The sequence below is a fragment of the Argentina silus genome (genome assembly GCF_951799395.1).
Source record: "Argentina silus genome assembly, chromosome: 16".
Taxonomy (NCBI): domain Eukaryota; kingdom Metazoa; phylum Chordata; class Actinopteri; order Argentiniformes; family Argentinidae; genus Argentina; species Argentina silus.
In genome coordinates, this window is record NC_139670.1 from 8,008,761 (window position 1) to 8,028,601 (window position 19,841).

The following is a 19,841-nucleotide window of genomic DNA, read 5'->3' on the forward strand; positions in this document are numbered from 1 at the left end:
TTTCCCAAATCAAAGCAAAGATAGAGTAGGCCTAATATTTAAATTTTCAGAAGCCTACTAAGTCTAGCAAATACATTTTCACCATGCCCACTTTGATCTTGTCTGTGTACTGCACGCGATTACAACACTTTCTTAACATTATTAGCAAGCAAAGAGACTGCATGGTTGCAGGCATTTTCTATCCACAAATAAATTGGAAGCTAGCTGCGCTGAGTATTTTGTGCGTGCTGTATTATTTGCATCACCCTCTTCGCCCGCGACCACACCATCCAAATAAACCCTTACTGCCTGACATTTCTGTTCACTTTATTCCGCTAAGGGTGGCTGAAATGACGGGACTAATCATGGAAGATAAACCTTGGGACAATTTCCTCACATCAGAAGAGGCTATTTGATCTAGACGGGAGCCGCTACGTGTGTCTCCCTCTCTACTCTCACCGACCCCCCTCCTCCGCTGCTCGCAGAAATTTATAAAGAACAAAAAATCCGACTAGGGAGGGGGGTTGATACGCCGAAGCTGAAATCGAGAGGCGAACCCAGGAAAGAGGAGTATTTTGTACACGGGACTTTCCCCCCCTTCGTCCCCCAAAAGGAGGGGGAAAAGTCACAATTGTGGAAACGAAAAGGAAAACAAGGTTTTAAAGACGTGAAAACGTCTGCCGTTGTGGATACCGTATATATTTTTAATTCGAAAAAATATGGCCGAGAACGTTCTGGACTCTGGCCCGCCTTCAGCCAAGAGGCCTAAACTATCCTCTCCGGCACTTTCCGTCTCTGCTAGCGATGGAAACGGTAAATTATATATTTAATTTCTTACGATATTATTTTAAATGTTTATATTGTGTTGTTTTCAACTGCTTATGTTTCACTCGAAAGGGGAAGGGACGTATGATTGCTCTTCTGTTTTTGTCGTAGCTAGCGAGTGTGTGTCGGACTTGCACAGCTAGCTAACGTTGGCTAGTCATTTTCAGAACCATGTACGCTAGCTAGCGCTTAGCTCCGTTTTTTAGCTTGGTTGCTAACTAGCTATGCGGGGCTTGGATTGGGATATGACTAATCCCTGAGACGAAAACGCTGAATGGAACGTCGTTCCATATTACGAATACACCGTCGTATCAGGTGTGGAAATGTGAACTGCAGAAATAATATTCATTCAAAAGGCCCCTATAGACAGGAAAATGATTTGTACGGTAAACCATAAATTGCATGTGTTAAAAATCGTTCTGTAGCTGGAACGTTTCTTTCCTTTTCAGCAATTGGACTGATCCTTGGACGTAGCTAGCTAACAAAAACCATCAGCATGTAAGAAGCCAAATCATGTTCAATTCCTGAAACTCTAACAGTGTTAGTACTGGTATATCCAGCTAGCAAGTTAATTTAACGACAACCTACTTTGTTAGCTAAGCTAGTTAAAATAACATGGCTAGGTAGCTATATTGGCCAGCTAACTTTATAAAGAGAGTTGTGACAAAGCTTTCATCGCCATTCAATGCTAGCCCAATGCCGCAAATTAGCGAACTAGCTTACCAACAAACCGCGGAACTTTTTGACAATGCATCAAAATAATATAGAGTTAGCTAGCTAATAGTCTTCAGTCAATTGAAAATGCAGGCCAGTTGGTAAACTTTCGTTCACTATGGTTGCTAGCTAACTTGTACAGTGTGTTGGCTAAGGAGCTGGTTAATGTAGCTTCGCTTTCTGGTGTCTAAGTTAGCTAGCTAATTACATATTGTAGGCCCATGGAACTGAGTGATTGTTATGCTCAAATTGCCATTGTTAGTTTTTCAGTGGGGAGTGTGTGGCAAGACTAAGAATTTCTACAGAAAATGGCAGATTAAGTTCATGTAAGACGCCGAAGTAATTTGCAACAATATTTATTAGTGTACCATGTTCTGAATAAATGTATTTGAAAGGCCCACTGCACTTGATATAAGTAGCTGAGGGAGATGGGATATGTGTGGACTTGAAACGGTTCGGTCATTTTTGTTATTGCACATTGCCTCCATTGTGCATCTATGATGGGCTGAAGCCAGTCAATGGACATAAGAATATAAGTTTCCAGGTAATGGCAGAAAATGACCCGGTGGAGTGTCTCTGCTCCACCGATGACATGTTTAGCTTACTTTGCGTTGTTTTTTAGTGTACTGCTCAGATTCCAGTACAAGCGGTCCTATTATAAAAGTCCTCTAGATTTTCGGGGTAAAATCGGGTTGTAAGTAGGCCTTACGCTATCAAAGAATGCACCATATTTTAACTCTTAACAATGAATGTTGAATAAGAATGTATGTTGCTAAGCTTTCCTCAATGTTGTGAATGCAATGTCTATGGGTAGATAGCATATTGTTATCCAAATTCAGTGCATGTCTGAATGCCATGCAATGTCTACTTGCATCATTTTAACTCTAAGTTACAGCCTTTGCCATTATTAAATGGAGGGCTCTATCTACTAAATTGCTTGCAATCACTGTACATACTTGACAGAGAATGGGGGAATCTACAACAAATCCCTGTTTTGATGCTTGATGCCTTTTCTTGCATCCGGAGGCTCAGTTGCATTTTATTTCTTACTGGTTAGAACATTTCCGCATACAAGAGGTATAATGTCAATATATATGCCAAGATAGGGTCTTGAAATTGTTGTCAATAATATAGCTTGTGGATTTATTCAGCTACAGATATACAGTCAGAATAGGACATTCTTGATTTTGTGGCTTAAAAATAAGTAGGTCTCTTGTATCTGCATCTTATCTTTGAAATAGAGAGGTAGCCTATTCCCCAGATGTTGCCAGGTGTGCCGATTATGTCCCTTGATATGGACCACTGCTCTCAGAAGGTCTTTATTAACCTAGCTCTCTGTGTGCTGTTAACACAGTGCAGCGGTCTATCCGTCACCCTGTGTGTACTCTCTGTGTGTAAACCTGTCTCTTGACCGTGTTAAATCACCCCTGAGGTCCATCAGGGAGTCCGCGGATGGCCGATGTGCGCACCTTCTCCGTGTGTGTTTCACTACTTTGTATGTGTACAACCCCTTTATTTACATGTTAGCCTACATAAGATGAGGAAAACTGTCATCGAGCATCCATGTTTGATGTGTTCGTATACAAAACCTTTTTTCTTGAGATGCCAATGTGCAGAAATGCCTCCCTTTTTTTTTTTTTTTTTTGCTAATCGCAAGAAGCCTCCATTGAACAACTCTCACAACAACTCTTGAGCGAACGCCTTTAGCTTCAGTCATTTACTGTCATGTAAACATTACACCCAGTCCTAACTGCCATCCTCTTATTGTTTCTGCCTCAATCCCCCCTCCCTCTTGTTTTCTGCCTGTCAACTCGTCTTACCTGCACAGATTTCGGCTCACTGTTCGACCTGGAGCATGATCTCCCTGACGAGCTCATCAACTCCTCCGAGCTGGGCCTGGTCAATGGAGGGGACCTCAGCCAGCTGCACACCAGCCTGGGTGGAGGAGGGGGTCTCGGACCAGGAGGAGGATTGGGGCTAGGCCTGGGCCCCGGAGGAGGAGGCCAGGATGCAGTGGCCAAGCACAAGCAACTGTCTGAGCTCCTACGGTCGGGAGCTCCACCTGCCTCCCAGCAAGGCCAAGGTGCCATGGGCAGCCCAGGAGGGGCTGCTATGGGCCATATGGGGAACATGAAGGCGTCCCCAGGACCCCAGGGGATAGGGCAGCAGCAGCACCTCTCCCCCCAGCAACAGGCCAGCATGATGCAGCAGCAGAGTGCAGCAGGGATGGTTGGTGGTATGAACAGGGGCATGATGGGAGCCCAGAAGGGCAACGGACAGCAGTCGCAAGGCATGATGGGAGGGCAGGTGATGAACGGCTCTCCCAGGATGGGCTTCTCCAACCAGGGGATGGGAGGGAACAGTAATCTGTTGGCAGAGACCCTGCAACAGCAGCAGGGGGCCGGGGGACAGGCTGGGCTGAGAGTACAACAACCTGGAGCACTGAACAAGGTAAGGCCCGTGAACAGTGTGGATATGTTGATCAAAATCTGGGTACGGTTGAAGGCTGTGTTAGCAGAGGAGGGAAAGAGATGGCAAGGGTAGGAGGGTGAGTGGAATGGAGGCGGGGCGGGGGGGGGATGCAGATTATGAAACCATTCATTAAACCCCCAATCCTGGGAGAGGACTTAAGAGCAGGTTTACACACACACACACACACACACACACCCACACACACACACACCCCACTGCTGTGCAAGACCAATCAGACATAACTACACGTGGAACCCCTTGATTAACCACGTCACAGGGGTCTTATTCTGAGATGTCAACATTAAATCTTGAGCAGCGTAATTGGGTTGTCTCTTCCATGCCATCTTTAATGATTTAATTGAACTGAACAGTACCTGCTTAATTGATTAGAAATGAAGTAGATTGTCCTCTCTCTAGAAGTGGGTGATTTAATTGCTCTCTTAATTGAGGGGATGGGGAAGTTGAGTGGTAAAAACCAGTGTGATTTAATGCTCTCCTGAAACATCGTTTTCTTTTAGCTTTGATGCTATTATTCATGTTGCAGAGCAATACCCTGGGGTCCTCCTCATCTACCAAAGCTATTCTCTGGAACACAATCAAAGACTTGATTTGAACACCAGCATAGTGTTCAATTACATTTCTTATTGATAGGGAAGCATGTTAAATTGATGTGGAAATTAGTTTTTTTCTATCCTCAACCTAAATGTTAACTACTCTTAGAACATGTGACTTAAATTAATTCCTGTCGACAATAGTTGAATTTTGTGATAAGTTTTGGTTGTATTCTTGTCACACTCGTGCCTTACTATTACATCTGCTCATCTCCATCTCCTTATCTCTGTCTCCCCTCTTCATTTTCCTCTTTCCCATCTCTTTAACCTCCCTGGCCTCTTGTTTCCAGATGGGTATGATGGGTAACCCGGGCCCCTATGGAGGTCCCTATGGTGCGTCAGCAGGCCAGGGTCTGGGGGGAGCAGGGCTGGGCCCACAACTCCAGAACAAAGCCTCCATGCCCAACAGCATGGCCCAGTTCAACATGGACAAGAAGAACCAGCCCATGCAGGGCATGGCAGCCATGGTAAGGCAGTCCGCCTGCTACATGTCTGTGAGTTGTCTTGTGTGAGAGGTTATCACTTGAATTGTATGTATGGAAAGGCGACTTTTGTTTTCAATTGTCAAATAGAACTCCATTACTGCGATTATGACTGAATGCAGCATCTCTGTGCGTTTGTGAGTGTGAGTGGTGAGATTTCTTTTCTGTGGAAAGCTATTCTTTGGTAACCAATGGGTTGATCACGGTACTGATTCTAATGTAACTTTACCCCCCTTTCCCCTCCCTGTGCCCAGGCTTCTCAGCAGTCTCCTGCAGGTGTAGGTGGTGGCGCCGGGGCTGGGGGCGCTGCAGGGATGGTCCCCAACGCCCAGGGAGGACTTGGTCCCGCTGTGTCTGCAGCAGCGGCGGCGGCAGCCGCCGGAGCGCCCCCTACAGCGGACCCTGAGAAGCGCAAGCTAATCCAGCAGCAGCTGGTGCTCCTGCTCCATGCACACAAGTGCCAGCGGCGGGAGCAGGCCAATGGGGAGGTGCGCCAGTGCAACCTGCCCCACTGCCGCACCATGAAGAACGTCCTCAACCACATGACCCACTGCCAAGCCGGCAAGTCCTGCCAGGGTGAGTGCATCAACCCTGAGTAGACCATGCAAAATGGTTCCCACACTCTAACAAACACCAGAACCATGCTATGAATGAACATCTTATAAGGTCCAGCAGGTACTCATCACATCTTTTTTCCTTCCTTCTGCTCTCTGTCTGTCTCTCCTCTCTCTTACTCTCTCTCTCTCTCTCTATCCCCTTTTCCGCTTTCTCTCCCTCCTCCTCTTGCCCCTTTCCATTCTTTCCCTTCTTTGCCTCCTCCTCCTCTTCCTCCCTCCCTCCCTCTCTCTTCTTCAGTGGCTCATTGTGCCTCGTCCAGACAGATCATCTCCCACTGGAAGAACTGCACGCGGCATGACTGCCCCGTCTGCCTGCCGCTGAAGAACGCCGGGGACAAGAGGAACCAGCAGTGTGAGTGTCTGTATCTGACCATCAAACACTACCTCTCTACCCCTCCCTCAGTGCATTAGCCCTCTTTTCTGCATTGTTTATCTGCTCAGGATTAAGCAGGTTTAATAGCAGTCTTTTGTAGAAAGTAGAAAATCTGCATGTGATTTTGTAGGGGAGGTTTAGTTTGTTGTATAAATATATTGTTCCCTGTACATTGGATATAAATGTTCCAGATCAAGATGTTTGTATGATTTTAAACACTGATAAATCTAGAGGACAGAAGTATCAACACCATCTCCTCCCCCTCTATGTCCCTGCAGCACTACTGGGAAGTGCTGGCGTGGGTCTGGGCAGCTCCCTAGGGTCTGTACCTGGAGGCCAGCCCAGCGCACCCAACCTCAACCCCCCGAGCCAGATCGACCCCAGCTCCATCGAGAGGGCCTACGCAGCCCTGGGCCTCACCTACCAAGGCACCCAGATCCAGGCCCAGCCCTCTCAGCCTTCGCTCCCTAACCAGGGCCTTCAGGGCCAGCCAGGCATGAGGCCCCATAACGCCATGGGTAAGTTGGGTTAAGCTTAACAATATTCTGCATTGTATGTGTTTTCCAACTCCTGCGACATGTTGCCTTTATTGATCCCCCTCATTGCCATGGTAAGAGGTTAGTTAGACTGGGATTGGGTACAATGAATAGGAGTTACAGAATGTATAGGTGTTTAACGTAATAATGGCAGAAAAAAAAGAGGCAAATTTTATGAGTTTGTGAGATGCCATTCTTGGGAATTCTGACTGGTTTAAATAATTCACAGTTGCAGTATGGATATCCCTCTTAGGATTTGAAGCTGTTACCAGTCAATATTCTAATCATAATGTGACTCTCCTTAACTGAAACACCCTCTGTTGGTTTGCGTTATTTGTTTGATGTATCCTCCTGTATACATATTCACCTCAGCACATGACATTTTGGTCAAGTTGACCTTTATCGAAACATTACAAATAAACATTGCAGGATGATTGTAGAATAAACATCTACAGGCGGAGGCGGTGTTGTAGTAGTTGTATTTGTGTGTTAATATTTGCTGTTCCTCTTGCTGTGCCAGGGGGTAACCCTATGGGAGTGAATGGAGGCGTGGGGGTTTCACCTCAGAACCAGCAGGCCAGCCTGCTCCAGGACACCATGCTCCATCTCAACATGAACTCCCAGGGGTGAGTCTGAGCCCCAGGTCTCCCCTTTGCTGCTGTCCACAGTCTCGCTCACTAGGAGACGAGATGGATGTTGTACAATAACCAATGCTGTATTCTCCTGCTAATGACAACTTCCCCTCTCTCTCTCTTTCTCTCTCTCTCTCTCTGTCTTTTCTCTCTCTCTCTCTCTCTCTCTCTGTGTTTCAGTCTGATGAATGATCCCATCAACGTGGGCTCCATGCCGACGGCCACCCCGCCCTCCAGCGCAGGCATGAGGAAGAGCTGGCACGAGGACATCACGCAGGACCTTCGCAACCACCTGGTGCACAAACTGTGAGTGAGGCTAGGAGTACAACACAACAGCATCTCAATCAGAAACTAAAGAGATAGTGTTTCTGGGCCCCATTGAGATCAGCGGAGGCTGGTGGAGGCAGAAATCGGAGGGGGGGGAGGGGCATTACGATGCGCCCCCCCCTCCTCCAATTTCTTCCTCCACCAGCCTCCCCTGATCTCAATGGGGCCCAGAAACACTATCTCTTCAGTTTATGCTAATATGTATGCCTGTTATGGTTTCTTGTGCAGTTGATGAAATTAGGGAGAGCCTCTGATTTAAATGCCTCCAAACTTTGAATAAACTGAACATGCCAGGGGGGTGCCAAACATTGTGAGCCTCAGAGAGTGCATGCAGCCAGTGCTGATTTAAGAGAGAAAAAACAGACCAAACACACTGACCACATCTTAACGCCTCCCCACTCCTGCAGCACAGAACTAGCAAGCTCTACAATCTTATGAAATGCCAGTTGTGCAACTGCCCCCATTGTCTTTAAAGGTGGACTCTGGGATATGGCATCATAGCAAAAACAAGCAGTTGACGCTTCCAGAGACTTTCAGAAAAAAGAGATGAAACAGACTAGAGAATAGAGCGTGTTGCAAGTTGCTCTGCCATCTTATGTCGGAGGGCAGTGAAACAAGTGGCACTCTTTCACTCTTGTTCACTACAATATCTTTGATGAACGTTGCTCTGTTTTCACAGGCATGATGTCATCATGCCTTTTAAAGAGATCTTAGAGATCTCATCTCCAATATTGGTCAACCTGATCACCATTTCCTATGAATCGTGCTCTCTCTCACTTTCTCCCGACGGTGTCCTAACTCCCCTGTCCTCTGTCTGTATGTGTAGTGTGCAAGCCATCTTCCCCACCCCGGACCCAGCTGCTCTGAAGGACCGGCGGATGGAGAACCTGGTGGCATACGCACGGAAAGTAGAGGGTGACATGTACGAGTCTGCCAACAGCAGGGTAAGGAGATGATCTCCCTGAAACAAGCTTTCCATTCCCCCTCTAGAAAGTATAACAGAATTAACTTGACCATACAATTGAATATGAATGATAATATAATTATCATTCATATTCAATTTATATTGATTTGTCACTTTTTTTCTTCTTACATTTTTTCCCTCTTTTGCTTTGACTTCCTCCCCCTTTCTCACTCAATTCACTCTTCACTCCGTTGCCCTCTCTCCCTGCTCTCCCCCTCTCTCCCCTCCTCTCTCAGGCGGAGTACTACCACCTCCTGGCAGAGAAGATCTACAAGATCCAGAAGGAGCTTGAAGAGAAGAGGCGGACGCGGTTGCAGAAGCAGGGTATGTCACCCACTCAGCCCGGCATGCCTCCCACAGGCCTGCAACAGGGGCCCCTGTCTCTCACTGCACTGCCACTTTGTGAGTGGACAGGACACATAATGATAGCACACACACACTGAGGCTCAGACCCAAGAGTCATATGGACAATATGCACACACACACACACACACACACAGATGTACAAAGCATATACACTCACAATGACTTCACAACATCCTTTTTTTTCCCCCCTCCCCTATTTCCCCTACTATGTCTTCTTCACCTCTTCCTCTACAGATGGGCCTCTCCCTGACCCGTCTATGGTGCGGCCCACTGTTCCCAACCAGATGGTGAATAGGATGCAGAACCCTCCAGGTAAGTCCAAGAAAAGGCATTACTGCATCGGGCTACTCTTAGTTGTGTTCTGACCCTTATGGCTTCGCTGAAGAGGTTATTAGAATAGGCTTGTTTTGGAACTGTAAATTGATTTTAAATCAAGTAAACTGAAATAATTGTAATCCTCTGCAGGGACTGTTTGACGAGTGCATGCAAGTAGGTTTTTTTTTCTTTATGTGGAGTTTGATCTGGTGGCATCATCATGGCTGTGTGTTTGCAGGGATGAACCAGTTCAACCAGATGGGGATGCCGTCTATGGGCCAGAGGTCCACCCCTCCCCTCCCTCTTGGCACCCCCGGCAACCAGGTCAGAGATGCCCATCCAGTTGTTTGAGGGGATACCGCTTTTTATTAGAATGATAGAATGGGACCCATACACTGAAATGTATCGTACAGTGAAATATCTCGCTTAACTTTATTGTAGAAACACAACAGCCCTTCAATCCCACATATCTTTGTTAGTTAGTAGAGTCGATGCGTTGATGCTACCACCAGTTTGTGGTCCGGTAGGAGACCTTGTTGACAGAAACTTTTAAATGAAATTCAAACACCAGCGAGCTATGTTACATTGCTAATATCACTATTAATGTCCGATAGCACTGTTATAACTCAGGCCTGTGTTCTGTCTCACCTCTCTAGATGGGCATGGGGGGTCCCAGGATGGGCCAGCCCAATGTAGCCCAGCTCCAGAACCAGTACCTGCCACAGGGCCAGTTCCCAGGCTCAGGCCCAGGGCTCGGCACGGGGCAGCCTGGCATGGCACAGCCAGGCACGCAGGGAGGCATGGCACAGGTAAGCCAGTTGTGCAGAAGAGAAGGTGTTCTGTCTCTACACCTGAGTCATGCTTGGGTGCAGGAGAAAGGGGGACAGCCTTCAGTTTGTTTACGAAGAGAATCTTAATATCCAGTTTTTGTTTTCCCCTTTGAGTGGCTGAATGTTTAGTATAGTCATTAGAGTGGATTAACACATCAGCACACACACAGCTCTAACCCTGCATGGCCTACAGTTTGTCCTCAAAGAGGTTTCTTGAAGTGATCTAGTCATACATGATGTATGTAAGGTTGTGAATAATTAATGTACTCTAAATGCCTCATCCTTCCTCCTGGTCCCCCCCCCCCCCCCCATCTTCTCTCTGTCCCTACAGACTCAGATGCCCACTCCCCCCTCCCTCCCTGTCAGCAGTCCGCTAGCCCAGCCTGGCTCAGCAGGAGGGGTCAGTGGTGTCCCCTCAGTGGGGCCCATGGGTCCCCAAAGCGTGGGTGGCGGCCCCTCTTCCACCATGACCACGTCCACCAACCCCCAGCAGCCCAACTCCATCCCCCACCTCCCAGCCATGCGCCAGAGCTCACCCTCTCCTGCTCGGAGCCGTACCCCCACCCCCCACCAAACGCCGCCCAGGCTAGCTGGCTCCCAAACCCCCCAGCCCCACACCCCCAACCCACCCCAGCTTGGCCCCCCTGCCTCGCAGCAGCAGCAGCAGCTATCTGGGCCTGGGAGCCAGGGGCCGGGCTCCAACAAGCCAATGCAGCAGCTGGGAGCAGGCTCTACCACTCCATCCCACCCTGGTCTTGCCACCCCCAACCCCCATGCGCATCAGCTCCCACGCACTCCGGTGAGTTCCAATGTTACTGAAGCGATTAAAACATCGACTCTACTTCAATGATCCCCCAATACATATGTCAGGAAAATGGCTTGTTACAGTCAATGGTGTTATCAATTATTCAGGAATTACCTCTCTAACCCCTCTCACCTGATTGCACCCGATTGCCCTTCAATTTCCTCATCTTCACGGTATCTCACATGATGGGGGGGGGGGGGGGGGACTGTTGCAATTATCCTCTTATCCTCTCTCCCTCTACACAGATGTCCCAGAAGGGCTCTTTCCCTGCGGACGGCCAGGCTTTAACCCCAGCCTCAGTCAGCAGCGTAGACACGTCATCCCAGAAAGCCCAGTCGGATGCTTCAGCCTCCATCGACCCCAAGACGGAGGTCAAGCAGCAGGATGATGATGACGACGGGGACATGGGAGGGTGCTCCAAGGGAGGGAAACTGTCCAACATTAAGACGGAGGACAAACCGATTAAAACAGAGTTCAAGAAGGAGGAGTGTTCTGGGGACGGTGGCAAAGGTCTGCCCATGGAGACAACGTCGTCCTCCTCCTCTTCCTCCTCCTCGGTGGTAAAGACTGAAGATCGCAAACCTGAGGTGAAGAAGGAGCCGAAAGAGGAGAAGGAGGGGTCCGAGGCCGCCGACGCCCAATCTGGTGCTCAGAACAAGAAGAAGAGTAAGGCTGGCTGTGTTCCTGTGATTGTGGAGGCTGGTCTTTTATGCACAAAGCCCAGTATTTCAAAACATTTAATCTAGATCAGAATGATCCAGATTCTTTTTTGCTATCCAGGATCAGATCAAGCTGGCTGATTTCCCCTGTACTACTCAAAATCTGCATGATCTGATCCTTGGATAGAAAAAAAAAAATATATGGATCATTGTAATCTAGATTAAGTATTGAAATACTGGGCCCAAGTGTTGTAGGTTTCTCTCGAGGGCAGGATCTGCATTGTTTCTACACCATCTCTTTTTGTGTGCTAATGTGCCTGCCTTGGCAAATATATGCAAAGTTGTAATCTGTTATCCATCTCCCCCCCCTCTGCCAGTCTTTAAGCCAGAGGAGCTGCGGCAGGCCCTGATGCCCACCCTGGAGTCGCTGTATCGCCAGGACCCAGAGTCCTTGCCCTTCAGGCAGCCAGTGGACCCCATGTTACTGGGCATCCCTGTACGTATTCACACTGTTCACCTAGCTACCCCATAAGATTGTCTGCCTCTCTCAAACCTCCTAGGGATTTTCAACTTTAGTCTGTGTCTGCTTCCCTCTTTTTTTTCTCACCGTTTTTATATTGTTGACAAAATGGGTATATTGTGTGTTAGTGCCTGTTTACAGCTTGTTGCCTTTCTGTGACTCAGCATGGACAACAACATTCTGTCGTACTCTCACCACTGTAACCAACTAACCTGGATCTGTCTCTTTGCCTTCCAATCTCTGAACCACAGGACTACTTTGACATAGTGAAGATCCCCATGGACCTGTCCACCATCAAACGCAAGCTGGACACAGGCCAGTACCAGGAGCCCTGGCAGTACGTGGACGACATCTGGGTCATGTTCAACAACGCCTGGCTGTACAACCGCAAGACGTCGCGCGTCTACAAGTACTGCTCCAAGCTGGCCGAGGTGTTTGAGGCGGAGATCGACCCCGTCATGCAGGGCCTGGGCTACTGTTGTGGGAGGAAGGTGTGTGTGCCTTTGTTTGTGTCGGTGTGTTTGTGCTCGCATGTGTGAGTTGGATGTTCAAATTCATATTTTACTCTACTTCCATCTCAATATGGAAAACGGGGCTCAACTGTATTTGGCATTGGCACATGGCACCATATTGAGTGTCATCACGAAATATTGAATATAAACTTGCTGCTATATTTGATTTTGGGCATGAATGACTAAGCGATCCACTGTGATGACTGCATGACTGGAGTGTCTACTTTCTAAATTAGACAATGCAGCATGGACCTCAGGGCTAAGCCTGCAGATGGACCAGAAGGCCTGGCAGCTGTTGTCATTTACTGTGACAATGAGCCTGAAGGGCCATGTGATCCGCTGCTGGCAGATTCCTCTGGGCTAACCAAATTACCTCCATTGGTCGCTATGCTGATAACGCCTGATTATTTACTGTAGAGAAGTGCTAGCTATAGCACCAGTCTCTGTCTTGTTGGGATAAAGGGGCAATCTGGGATTGATGCATTCATTTCTGTACTTTTCATCCATTGATTATTGAAGAATGTAACTTATTAATGCCCCATGAGCTTAGTTCGACTGTCTTACCCTATTAGAACACAATTTAATTGTAAACAAACATTGTATAGCTCTAAACATGGTTTTTGATCTCATGGATGGTCAGTCCTTGCATCCACAGCTCCGTCTATGAATTTGAGAGTGGTAACATATCTCTATGCCCCATCCCTTAGCTTTTTACCAAAAAAACATGTTTGAATCCCTTGTTGCCCCTTTTGTGGTTTGTTAGTGGGGTTGTGAAAGACAGAACAGCTTTGAAAGTCTCTAGAAGTCTTCAAATGATGACTAACTGTCTTTCTCTATTTGTCCCTTCTTCCTTTCTTTGTTCTACAGTTGGAGTTCTCTCCCCAGACTCTGTGCTGCTATGGGAAGCAGCTCTGCACTATACCCCGGGACGCTGCCTACTTCAGCTACCAGAACCGGTAAGGGTGGGAGGAATGGAGGGATGAAATGAGGGAGGGAGGGAGGGAAGAAAGAACAAACAAACAAACAGAGTGAAGACCTGGAGACTTGATTCGTAACGGATTCAAGTCGAATAATTGTTTGATACATTTTCTGTTTCCATGGGAATAAACGCTCCCTCCAACTTCATTTTTTCCATTTTGATATTCATATGCTTAATGCATTGACATTTTAATAGTTGGTCCTTTCTTACATCCAAAGTATGCTATACGCAGAGTTACAATCATATAGTTGGTGTGGATGCAGTTGCCCACTAGTTTTACACATCAGCTTTATGCTGCCTTGTATAATTGCATATCATTACCAATGCCTATGACATGTTCTTTGCACCCCAGATACATGCTTGAAAGTAACAAAGGACCCACTTTAAAATGAGCTGTATGATTGAACAATTGTCTTTTACAATTGTTGTTCATATCTGTTCAGTGTCTGCATTTGTCCCATGCTTCCCCCTCCCTCCCCCCTCCCCCAGTTGATTCTGCTGCTGCTCTGTAGCTGTGAGGTTTTGCTCATCTTGTCCAAACGCTAATATGTGCTTTGCTTCGGCTTTCTGCTCTTTGTTGTCCTGAATGTTGTCTTGTCTCCCCCCCCCTTCTCCTCACCATTCAACCCCCCCCCCCCCCCCATCCACCCTGTCTGATGTCTCTTCCTTTCCCTTGTCTTGTCAATGCTTGTGATGTCTGCATTGGCTTGCTTTCGTCTTGACCAATCATGCACCTCAAAAATACCACCCCCTTCCCCAAACCCTGAATCATGATTGGCTGTTCTGACGACGACCCCGCTCTGCGCTCCTCCTGTGTGCCTGCTTGCCCCTTGGCCTTGCCCCACCCTGCCCTGATTGGTGGCTGCCCTCCCGTGCCCTGTCTGTGATTGGCTGTGCTGTGGGGACGGTGTAGTTCACCAAAATTTGGGCTTGTTGCTGACAGGTACCACTTCTGTGAGAAGTGTTTCAACGAAATCCAGGGCGAGACGGTATCCCTGGGAGACGACCCCTCCCAGCCTCAGACGTGAGTATATCCTCTGCTATTCCCCTAGACTCAACTTATTTTCTTTTATCTTTTACTTTATTCTTACACCAGCTTGATGTTCCCTCCATTTATAATTTTTATGAATTGGCCACTTCCATATATTTTATAATATTCCTTCTTGTACCACAGTTGGTTTTATTGTACAACTGCTCTGATGCTGTTCCCTTTTCTGTTTCTCACCTCTCTCTAAGACTGTGGTCTACTACTACTTCATAATTGCTGCTCCATTTTTATGTGGCTGTAAAGTTAGTTTTGGCTGTAACTAATTTTTTGGGGGGAAAAAATCTGGCTTGGACATTTGGCAAATTTCATTTGTCTTTAAATTTGACTCATTAAATGTTGGCCAAGGGCCGTGACCGGGAATCAAATACCTCCACCTTGTGGTCATGTTGAGTTTATGATGCTAATTCACAGTTGTTTAGACTGTGGTCCCTTTAGCTTCCGCTTCCTTGTAAGATGCCTTTGGGTGCCGCTTAAAAATCCTGTGGTGATATTCTTATTAACCACAAACTTAAGATTAGATTCAAAGTACATGTTGTTGTTATGGATGCTGTTCCTATTGTGTATTAATTTGACCCTCTCTCACTTCAGATCTATTAACAAAGACCAGTTTGAGAAGAAGAAGAATGACACACTGGACCCTGAATTGTAAGTCCATTTTATGTGAATGCAGGGAAGTTGTCTAGATAAACACAGCGAAAGACTGTTGCAGTGAGTGACATGTTGCATTTCGTTGCTTCCGCTCTTTCTTTGCAGGCTTGTTGAATGTATGGACTGTGGACGAAAGATGCACCAGATCTGTGTCCTGCACCATGACACAATCTGGCCTTTGGGGTGAGTGTCTCACCGTCTCTCAGTAGAGCTTATTCGGCAGCAATTGTGAAACCATCGTCGTACTCTGGCTTTTCAACTGACTCATATCATCTCTCTCTGTTCTTTCCCACTCAGTTTCAACTGTGATGGGTGCTTAAAGAAGGCAAATAAGAATCGGAGAGAGAACAAGTACGCTGCAAAGAGTAAGTCTCTTTTTCTTTTTTTTCTGGATTCTCCTCCTGTCTCCAGAGGTTCACATTGAACCCAGCTCATGTTAAAGCCATTCCTCCGTTTCCCCCTTGCTCCTCTCACCTCTTGCTCTCCCCGTCTGTCCTTCCGTCCTCTTTCCAGGGTTGCCCCAGACGAAGTTGGGCAGTTACCTGGAGACGCGGGTGAATGACTTCCTGAAGCGCATGAACAACCCAGAGTCAGGTGATGTCACCATCCGTGTGGTCCACGTCTCTGACAAGGTGGTGGAGGTCAAACCAGGCATGAAGTCCAGGTAAGGGGCTCCAGTGAGAAGGCTTGAGAATAGAGCTTGGATCAGGTTACCCTCCCTCAAACGTAACCCTAACTGTCAGGAAGGATTAGGATTTTAGCATCTGCTGGCTCATTCATGTTGGTTCATCTGTCTGTCTGTGTGTCCAGGTTTGTGGACAGCGGGGAGATGTGCGAGTCCTTCCCATACAGAACGAAAGCCCTGTTCGCATTTGAGGACATCGGAGGAGCGGATGTCTGCTTCTTTGGCATGCACGTGCAGGAGTACGGCTCTGACTGCCCTCCACCCAATCAAAGGTCAGAAATGAGTTTGGAACCCTGGGTGTTAGTGACCCAACTTTATTTCAACACAGTTCTGATCAGTTGTGCCTCCACTTATTGAATACACTGATCTTACCTTTGCTCCCCCTCTCTCGTTCTCTCTCCCACCAGACGAGTGTACATTTCCTACCTGGACAGTGTTCACTTCTTCGAGCCTCGCTCTCTGAGGACTGGAGTCTACCATGAGATTCTCATTGGGTATCTGGAGTACGTCAAGAGGCTGGGGTGAGGAAATTAACAGTGGTCTAAAACACAACCCTTTTACTGCTTAAAGGGGCACTTCACAATTTTCAATCTCATTCATTTTCTTTGGACCTTCTGATCGCTTTGACTGCAGAATATAGAAAATCTGTTTCCACATAGAGGTAGAGATAATGAATGAGGTTGAACATATTTAAATGGCCCTTTTTAAAGACTGCCAGTATGTCTTATGAATTTAGATTTCTCCCTGTCTCAACCCTCAGATCTTTTCCACCAACAGTTACAAGGCTGTTGTCCCTGAATGTATAAAATAATCGGTATCACTTTTCTTTTTTTTTTTTTACAAAATGTGTTGGGCACTAATTTATAGCTTATACGTTTGTGCTTTTTAACTAGTCCCTCAAAACACCAGGGCACCCACACACACACACCAACACAAAAATGTTATTGGAGGCAAGGTTGGCTTTGAGGCAAGGTCCCTGGATGTGAACCAGTAATTGGAGGGTTGCTAAAATCACATCTAACTGGCCAGCTACTACAACACAAGAATAAGAAAACGTTGAATAAAAACCTAATAAATGGCTAGTAATACCTCAAATGTTGCCCAATTAGCTACTTAAACACTTATAAGCCACAAATTAGTGCCTTTTTATAAGTGTTCCCCATACCAAGTAATCACACTCACGTGATCGGTCTTGTCTTGTGTGTGTCTTCAGTTATACCACAGGGCACATATGGGCATGTCCCCCCAGTGAAGGGGATGACTACATCTTTCACTGTCACCCCGTGGACCAGAAGATCCCCAAGCCTAAGAGGCTGCAGGAGTGGTACAAGAAGATGCTGGACAAGGCCGTGGCGGAGCGCATCGTGCATGACTACAAGGTAAGTCATGCTTTTTTGGCAAGCACATGGTGTCATTCATTTGAGTGTCTGTAGCCACAAGATGCTTGTGTAGTATTTTGACAGATTGTCATCTCTCTATCAGGACATCTTCAAGCAGGCGACGGAGGACCGCCTCACCAGTGCCAAGGAGCTGCCCTACTTTGAGGGCGACTTCTGGCCCAATGTGCTGGAGGAGAGCATCAAAGAGCTGGAGCAGGAGGAGGAAGAGAGGAAGAGGGAAGAGAACAGCACTACCAACGAAAGCGTAGACGTAAGTGGGGGAAGGTTACAGAGGGCTCTCATAAATCAGAGTTTTGAACTCAAAAGGCTAAAGTGTCTTGATTTGAAGTCATGGGATCTAAAAAACAATTGGGAATTTGATTTTTTTTTTTAAATCATATATATATATATATCTTAAATCTCTTAAATAATGTTCAGTTGGTTGATGTCTGACACTTTTCTGTTCAATGCCAATATCTTGCTGTGCATAACTCACTTGCTCCAGGCCACGAAAGGTGACAGTAAGAATGCCAAGAAGAAAAACAACAAGAAGACAAGTAAGAATAAAAGCAGTCTGAGCCGAACCAATAAGAAGAAGCCAGGGATGCCCAACGTGTCCAATGACCTCTCACAAAAACTCTACGCCTGCATGGAGAAGCACAAAGAGGTAGGGAAAAGGCAACAAAAGCCTGACTTTCCTCCATTTACAATGCCGACTGTGTGAAGAATGAGGGGGTGTAGGGTTCCTGCAAGATTGCATCTTCTCACCCAGTCTTCTCTTAGACAGGTGCTTTATTATTATTATGCTGCTTTATCTTCTGAAGATAACCATTATGTTTCCTACACTCATACAAGATATATATTTCCTTTTCCAATAGGTGTTTTTTGTAATTCGGTTGATCGCCGCCCCCATGGCTAACACCCTGGGTCCCATCACGGACCCGGACCCCCTGATGGCCTGTGACCTGATGGATGGGCGCGATGCCTTCCTGACACTGGCCCGGGACAAGCACCTGGAGTTCTCCTCCCTCCGGAGGTCCCTGTGGAGCTCCATGTGCATGCTGGTGGAGCTGCACAACCAGAGCCAGGACCGCTTCGTCTACACCTGCAACGAGTGCAAACACCACGTGGAGACGCGCTTCCACTGCACCGTCTGCGAGGTGAGGGGAGCGGACAAAGGGGGTGGGGTGAAGGATAAGAGAAGGAGGTTTATAGTCATACTGATTAAGGGATGATGATGATGGTATATCTAGTTATAGTGTCACTGTACATTCATGTTAGTGATACAATTGTCAACAGAAAAACTGTATGGACCATGCTAAATGACCATTCTAACCAATAACATCTCATTCCCTGTTTAGGACTATGACCTGTGTATCACCTGCTACAACACTAAGGGCCACGAGCACAAGATGGAGAAGCTAGGCCTGGGTCTGGACGACGAGAGCAACAGCCAGGCGGCTGCCTCCATGCAGAGCCCCGGGGACTCGCGTCGCCTCAGCATCCAGCGCTGCATCCAGTCCCTGGTGCACGCCTGCCAGTGCCGCAACGCCAACTGCTCCCTGCCGTCCTGCCAGAAGATGAAGCGTGTGGTGCAGCATACCAAAGGGTGCAAGCGCAAGACCAATGGCGGATGCCCCATTTGCAAGCAGCTCATCGCCCTGTGTTGCTACCACGCCAAGCACTGCCAGGAGAACAAGTGCCCTGTGCCCTTCTGCCTCAACATCAAGCACAAGCTTCGCCAGCAGCAGCTCCAGCACAGGCTCCAGCAGGCCCAGATGCTGCGGAGGAGGATGGCCAGTATGCAGAGGGTAGGCCAGCCCCCTCCAGGACCTGGGGGGAACGGAGGGCTACCGTCCCCGGGGAACAACGGCACCACTGGCCCCAGCACGCCCACGTCGGTCGGCACGCAGCCCCCCACGCCTCAGACGCCCACCCAGGGGAACATGCCCCCCCTCCCCCAGCCAGGGGTGGGCCCCCCAGGACAGCAGCAGCAGCAGCAACAACAACAACAACAGCAACAGCAGCAGCAGCAGCAGCTCCAACAGCAACAGCAGCTCCAACAGCAAGGTGGCATGCCTCAGCACCACCACCACCACCAGTTCCAGCAGATGCAGGGCGGAGGGGGGATGATGAACTCCCCACAGCAGCAGCAGATGGTCCCACAGCTCCAGCAACAGCAACAGCAACAGCCTCCCTCAGTCCAGCAGCTCCAACACCCAGGTGGGCTACCCCCCTACACCCCCAGGCCCCCAGGCGCCTCTCCGCTCCACCAGTCCCTGGGGAAGCCAGGACTGGGCCCAGCCACCCCTCCACAGCAGCAGCCTAACCCAGGCCAGGGCTCCATGCCCGGCCAGCAGCAACAACAGGGACCTCCTCAGGCGGCTGTGGAGATCGCCATGAAGATCCAGCGGGTGGCAGAGACCCAGCGTCAGATGGCCCAGGCCCAGGCCCAAGCCCAGATCCTACAGAGGCAGGCAGCTCAGGCAGGTGGCATGATGGCCCCTCACCCCCACCACCAGAACCCCCAGGCCCAGATGGGCATGACCCACCCTGGAGCAGG

The 19,841-nt window shown here is 48.1% G+C and overlaps 1 protein-coding gene across 3 annotated transcripts in view; it reads left to right on the forward strand.

The window, feature by feature from the left end:
• Positions 1 to 536: 536 nt before the first annotated feature.
• The window catches only part of ep300a (EP300 lysine acetyltransferase a), a 23,635-nt gene continuing 4,330 nt past the window's right edge, over positions 537 to 19,841 (forward strand). The window contains exons 1-30 of one of the 3 annotated variants that reach the window (XM_083687428.1): positions 537 to 792; positions 3,347 to 3,969; positions 4,892 to 5,095; positions 5,338 to 5,659; positions 5,939 to 6,052; positions 6,352 to 6,591; positions 7,130 to 7,235; positions 7,422 to 7,547; positions 8,395 to 8,512; positions 8,769 to 8,856; positions 9,133 to 9,210; positions 9,452 to 9,537; positions 9,870 to 10,022; positions 10,375 to 10,842; positions 11,094 to 11,514; positions 11,885 to 12,003; positions 12,279 to 12,518; positions 13,407 to 13,495; positions 14,462 to 14,542; positions 15,155 to 15,211; positions 15,320 to 15,397; positions 15,512 to 15,579; positions 15,728 to 15,878; positions 16,025 to 16,171; positions 16,307 to 16,420; positions 17,113 to 17,278; positions 17,382 to 17,549; positions 17,784 to 17,945; positions 18,157 to 18,438; positions 18,640 to 19,841. The exon at positions 18,640 to 19,841 is cut by the window's right edge and continues 4,330 nt beyond it. In XM_083687428.1, the coding sequence (XP_083543554.1) occupies positions 699 to 792; positions 3,347 to 3,969; positions 4,892 to 5,095; positions 5,338 to 5,659; positions 5,939 to 6,052; positions 6,352 to 6,591; positions 7,130 to 7,235; positions 7,422 to 7,547; positions 8,395 to 8,512; positions 8,769 to 8,856; positions 9,133 to 9,210; positions 9,452 to 9,537; positions 9,870 to 10,022; positions 10,375 to 10,842; positions 11,094 to 11,514; positions 11,885 to 12,003; positions 12,279 to 12,518; positions 13,407 to 13,495; positions 14,462 to 14,542; positions 15,155 to 15,211; positions 15,320 to 15,397; positions 15,512 to 15,579; positions 15,728 to 15,878; positions 16,025 to 16,171; positions 16,307 to 16,420; positions 17,113 to 17,278; positions 17,382 to 17,549; positions 17,784 to 17,945; positions 18,157 to 18,438; positions 18,640 to 19,841 (6,365 nt within the window). In that variant the 5' untranslated portion in view covers positions 537 to 698. Of the gene's footprint in view, positions 793 to 3,346; positions 3,970 to 4,891; positions 5,096 to 5,337; positions 5,660 to 5,938; positions 6,059 to 6,351; positions 6,592 to 7,129; positions 7,236 to 7,421; positions 7,548 to 8,394; positions 8,513 to 8,768; positions 8,857 to 9,132; positions 9,211 to 9,451; positions 9,538 to 9,869; positions 10,023 to 10,374; positions 10,843 to 11,093; positions 11,515 to 11,884; positions 12,004 to 12,278; positions 12,519 to 13,406; positions 13,496 to 14,461; positions 14,543 to 15,154; positions 15,212 to 15,319; positions 15,398 to 15,511; positions 15,580 to 15,727; positions 15,879 to 16,024; positions 16,172 to 16,306; positions 16,421 to 17,112; positions 17,279 to 17,381; positions 17,550 to 17,783; positions 17,946 to 18,156; positions 18,439 to 18,639 lie in introns of all 3 variants that reach the window. The other 2 variants (XM_083687429.1, XM_083687430.1) reach the window with 2 other exon arrangements.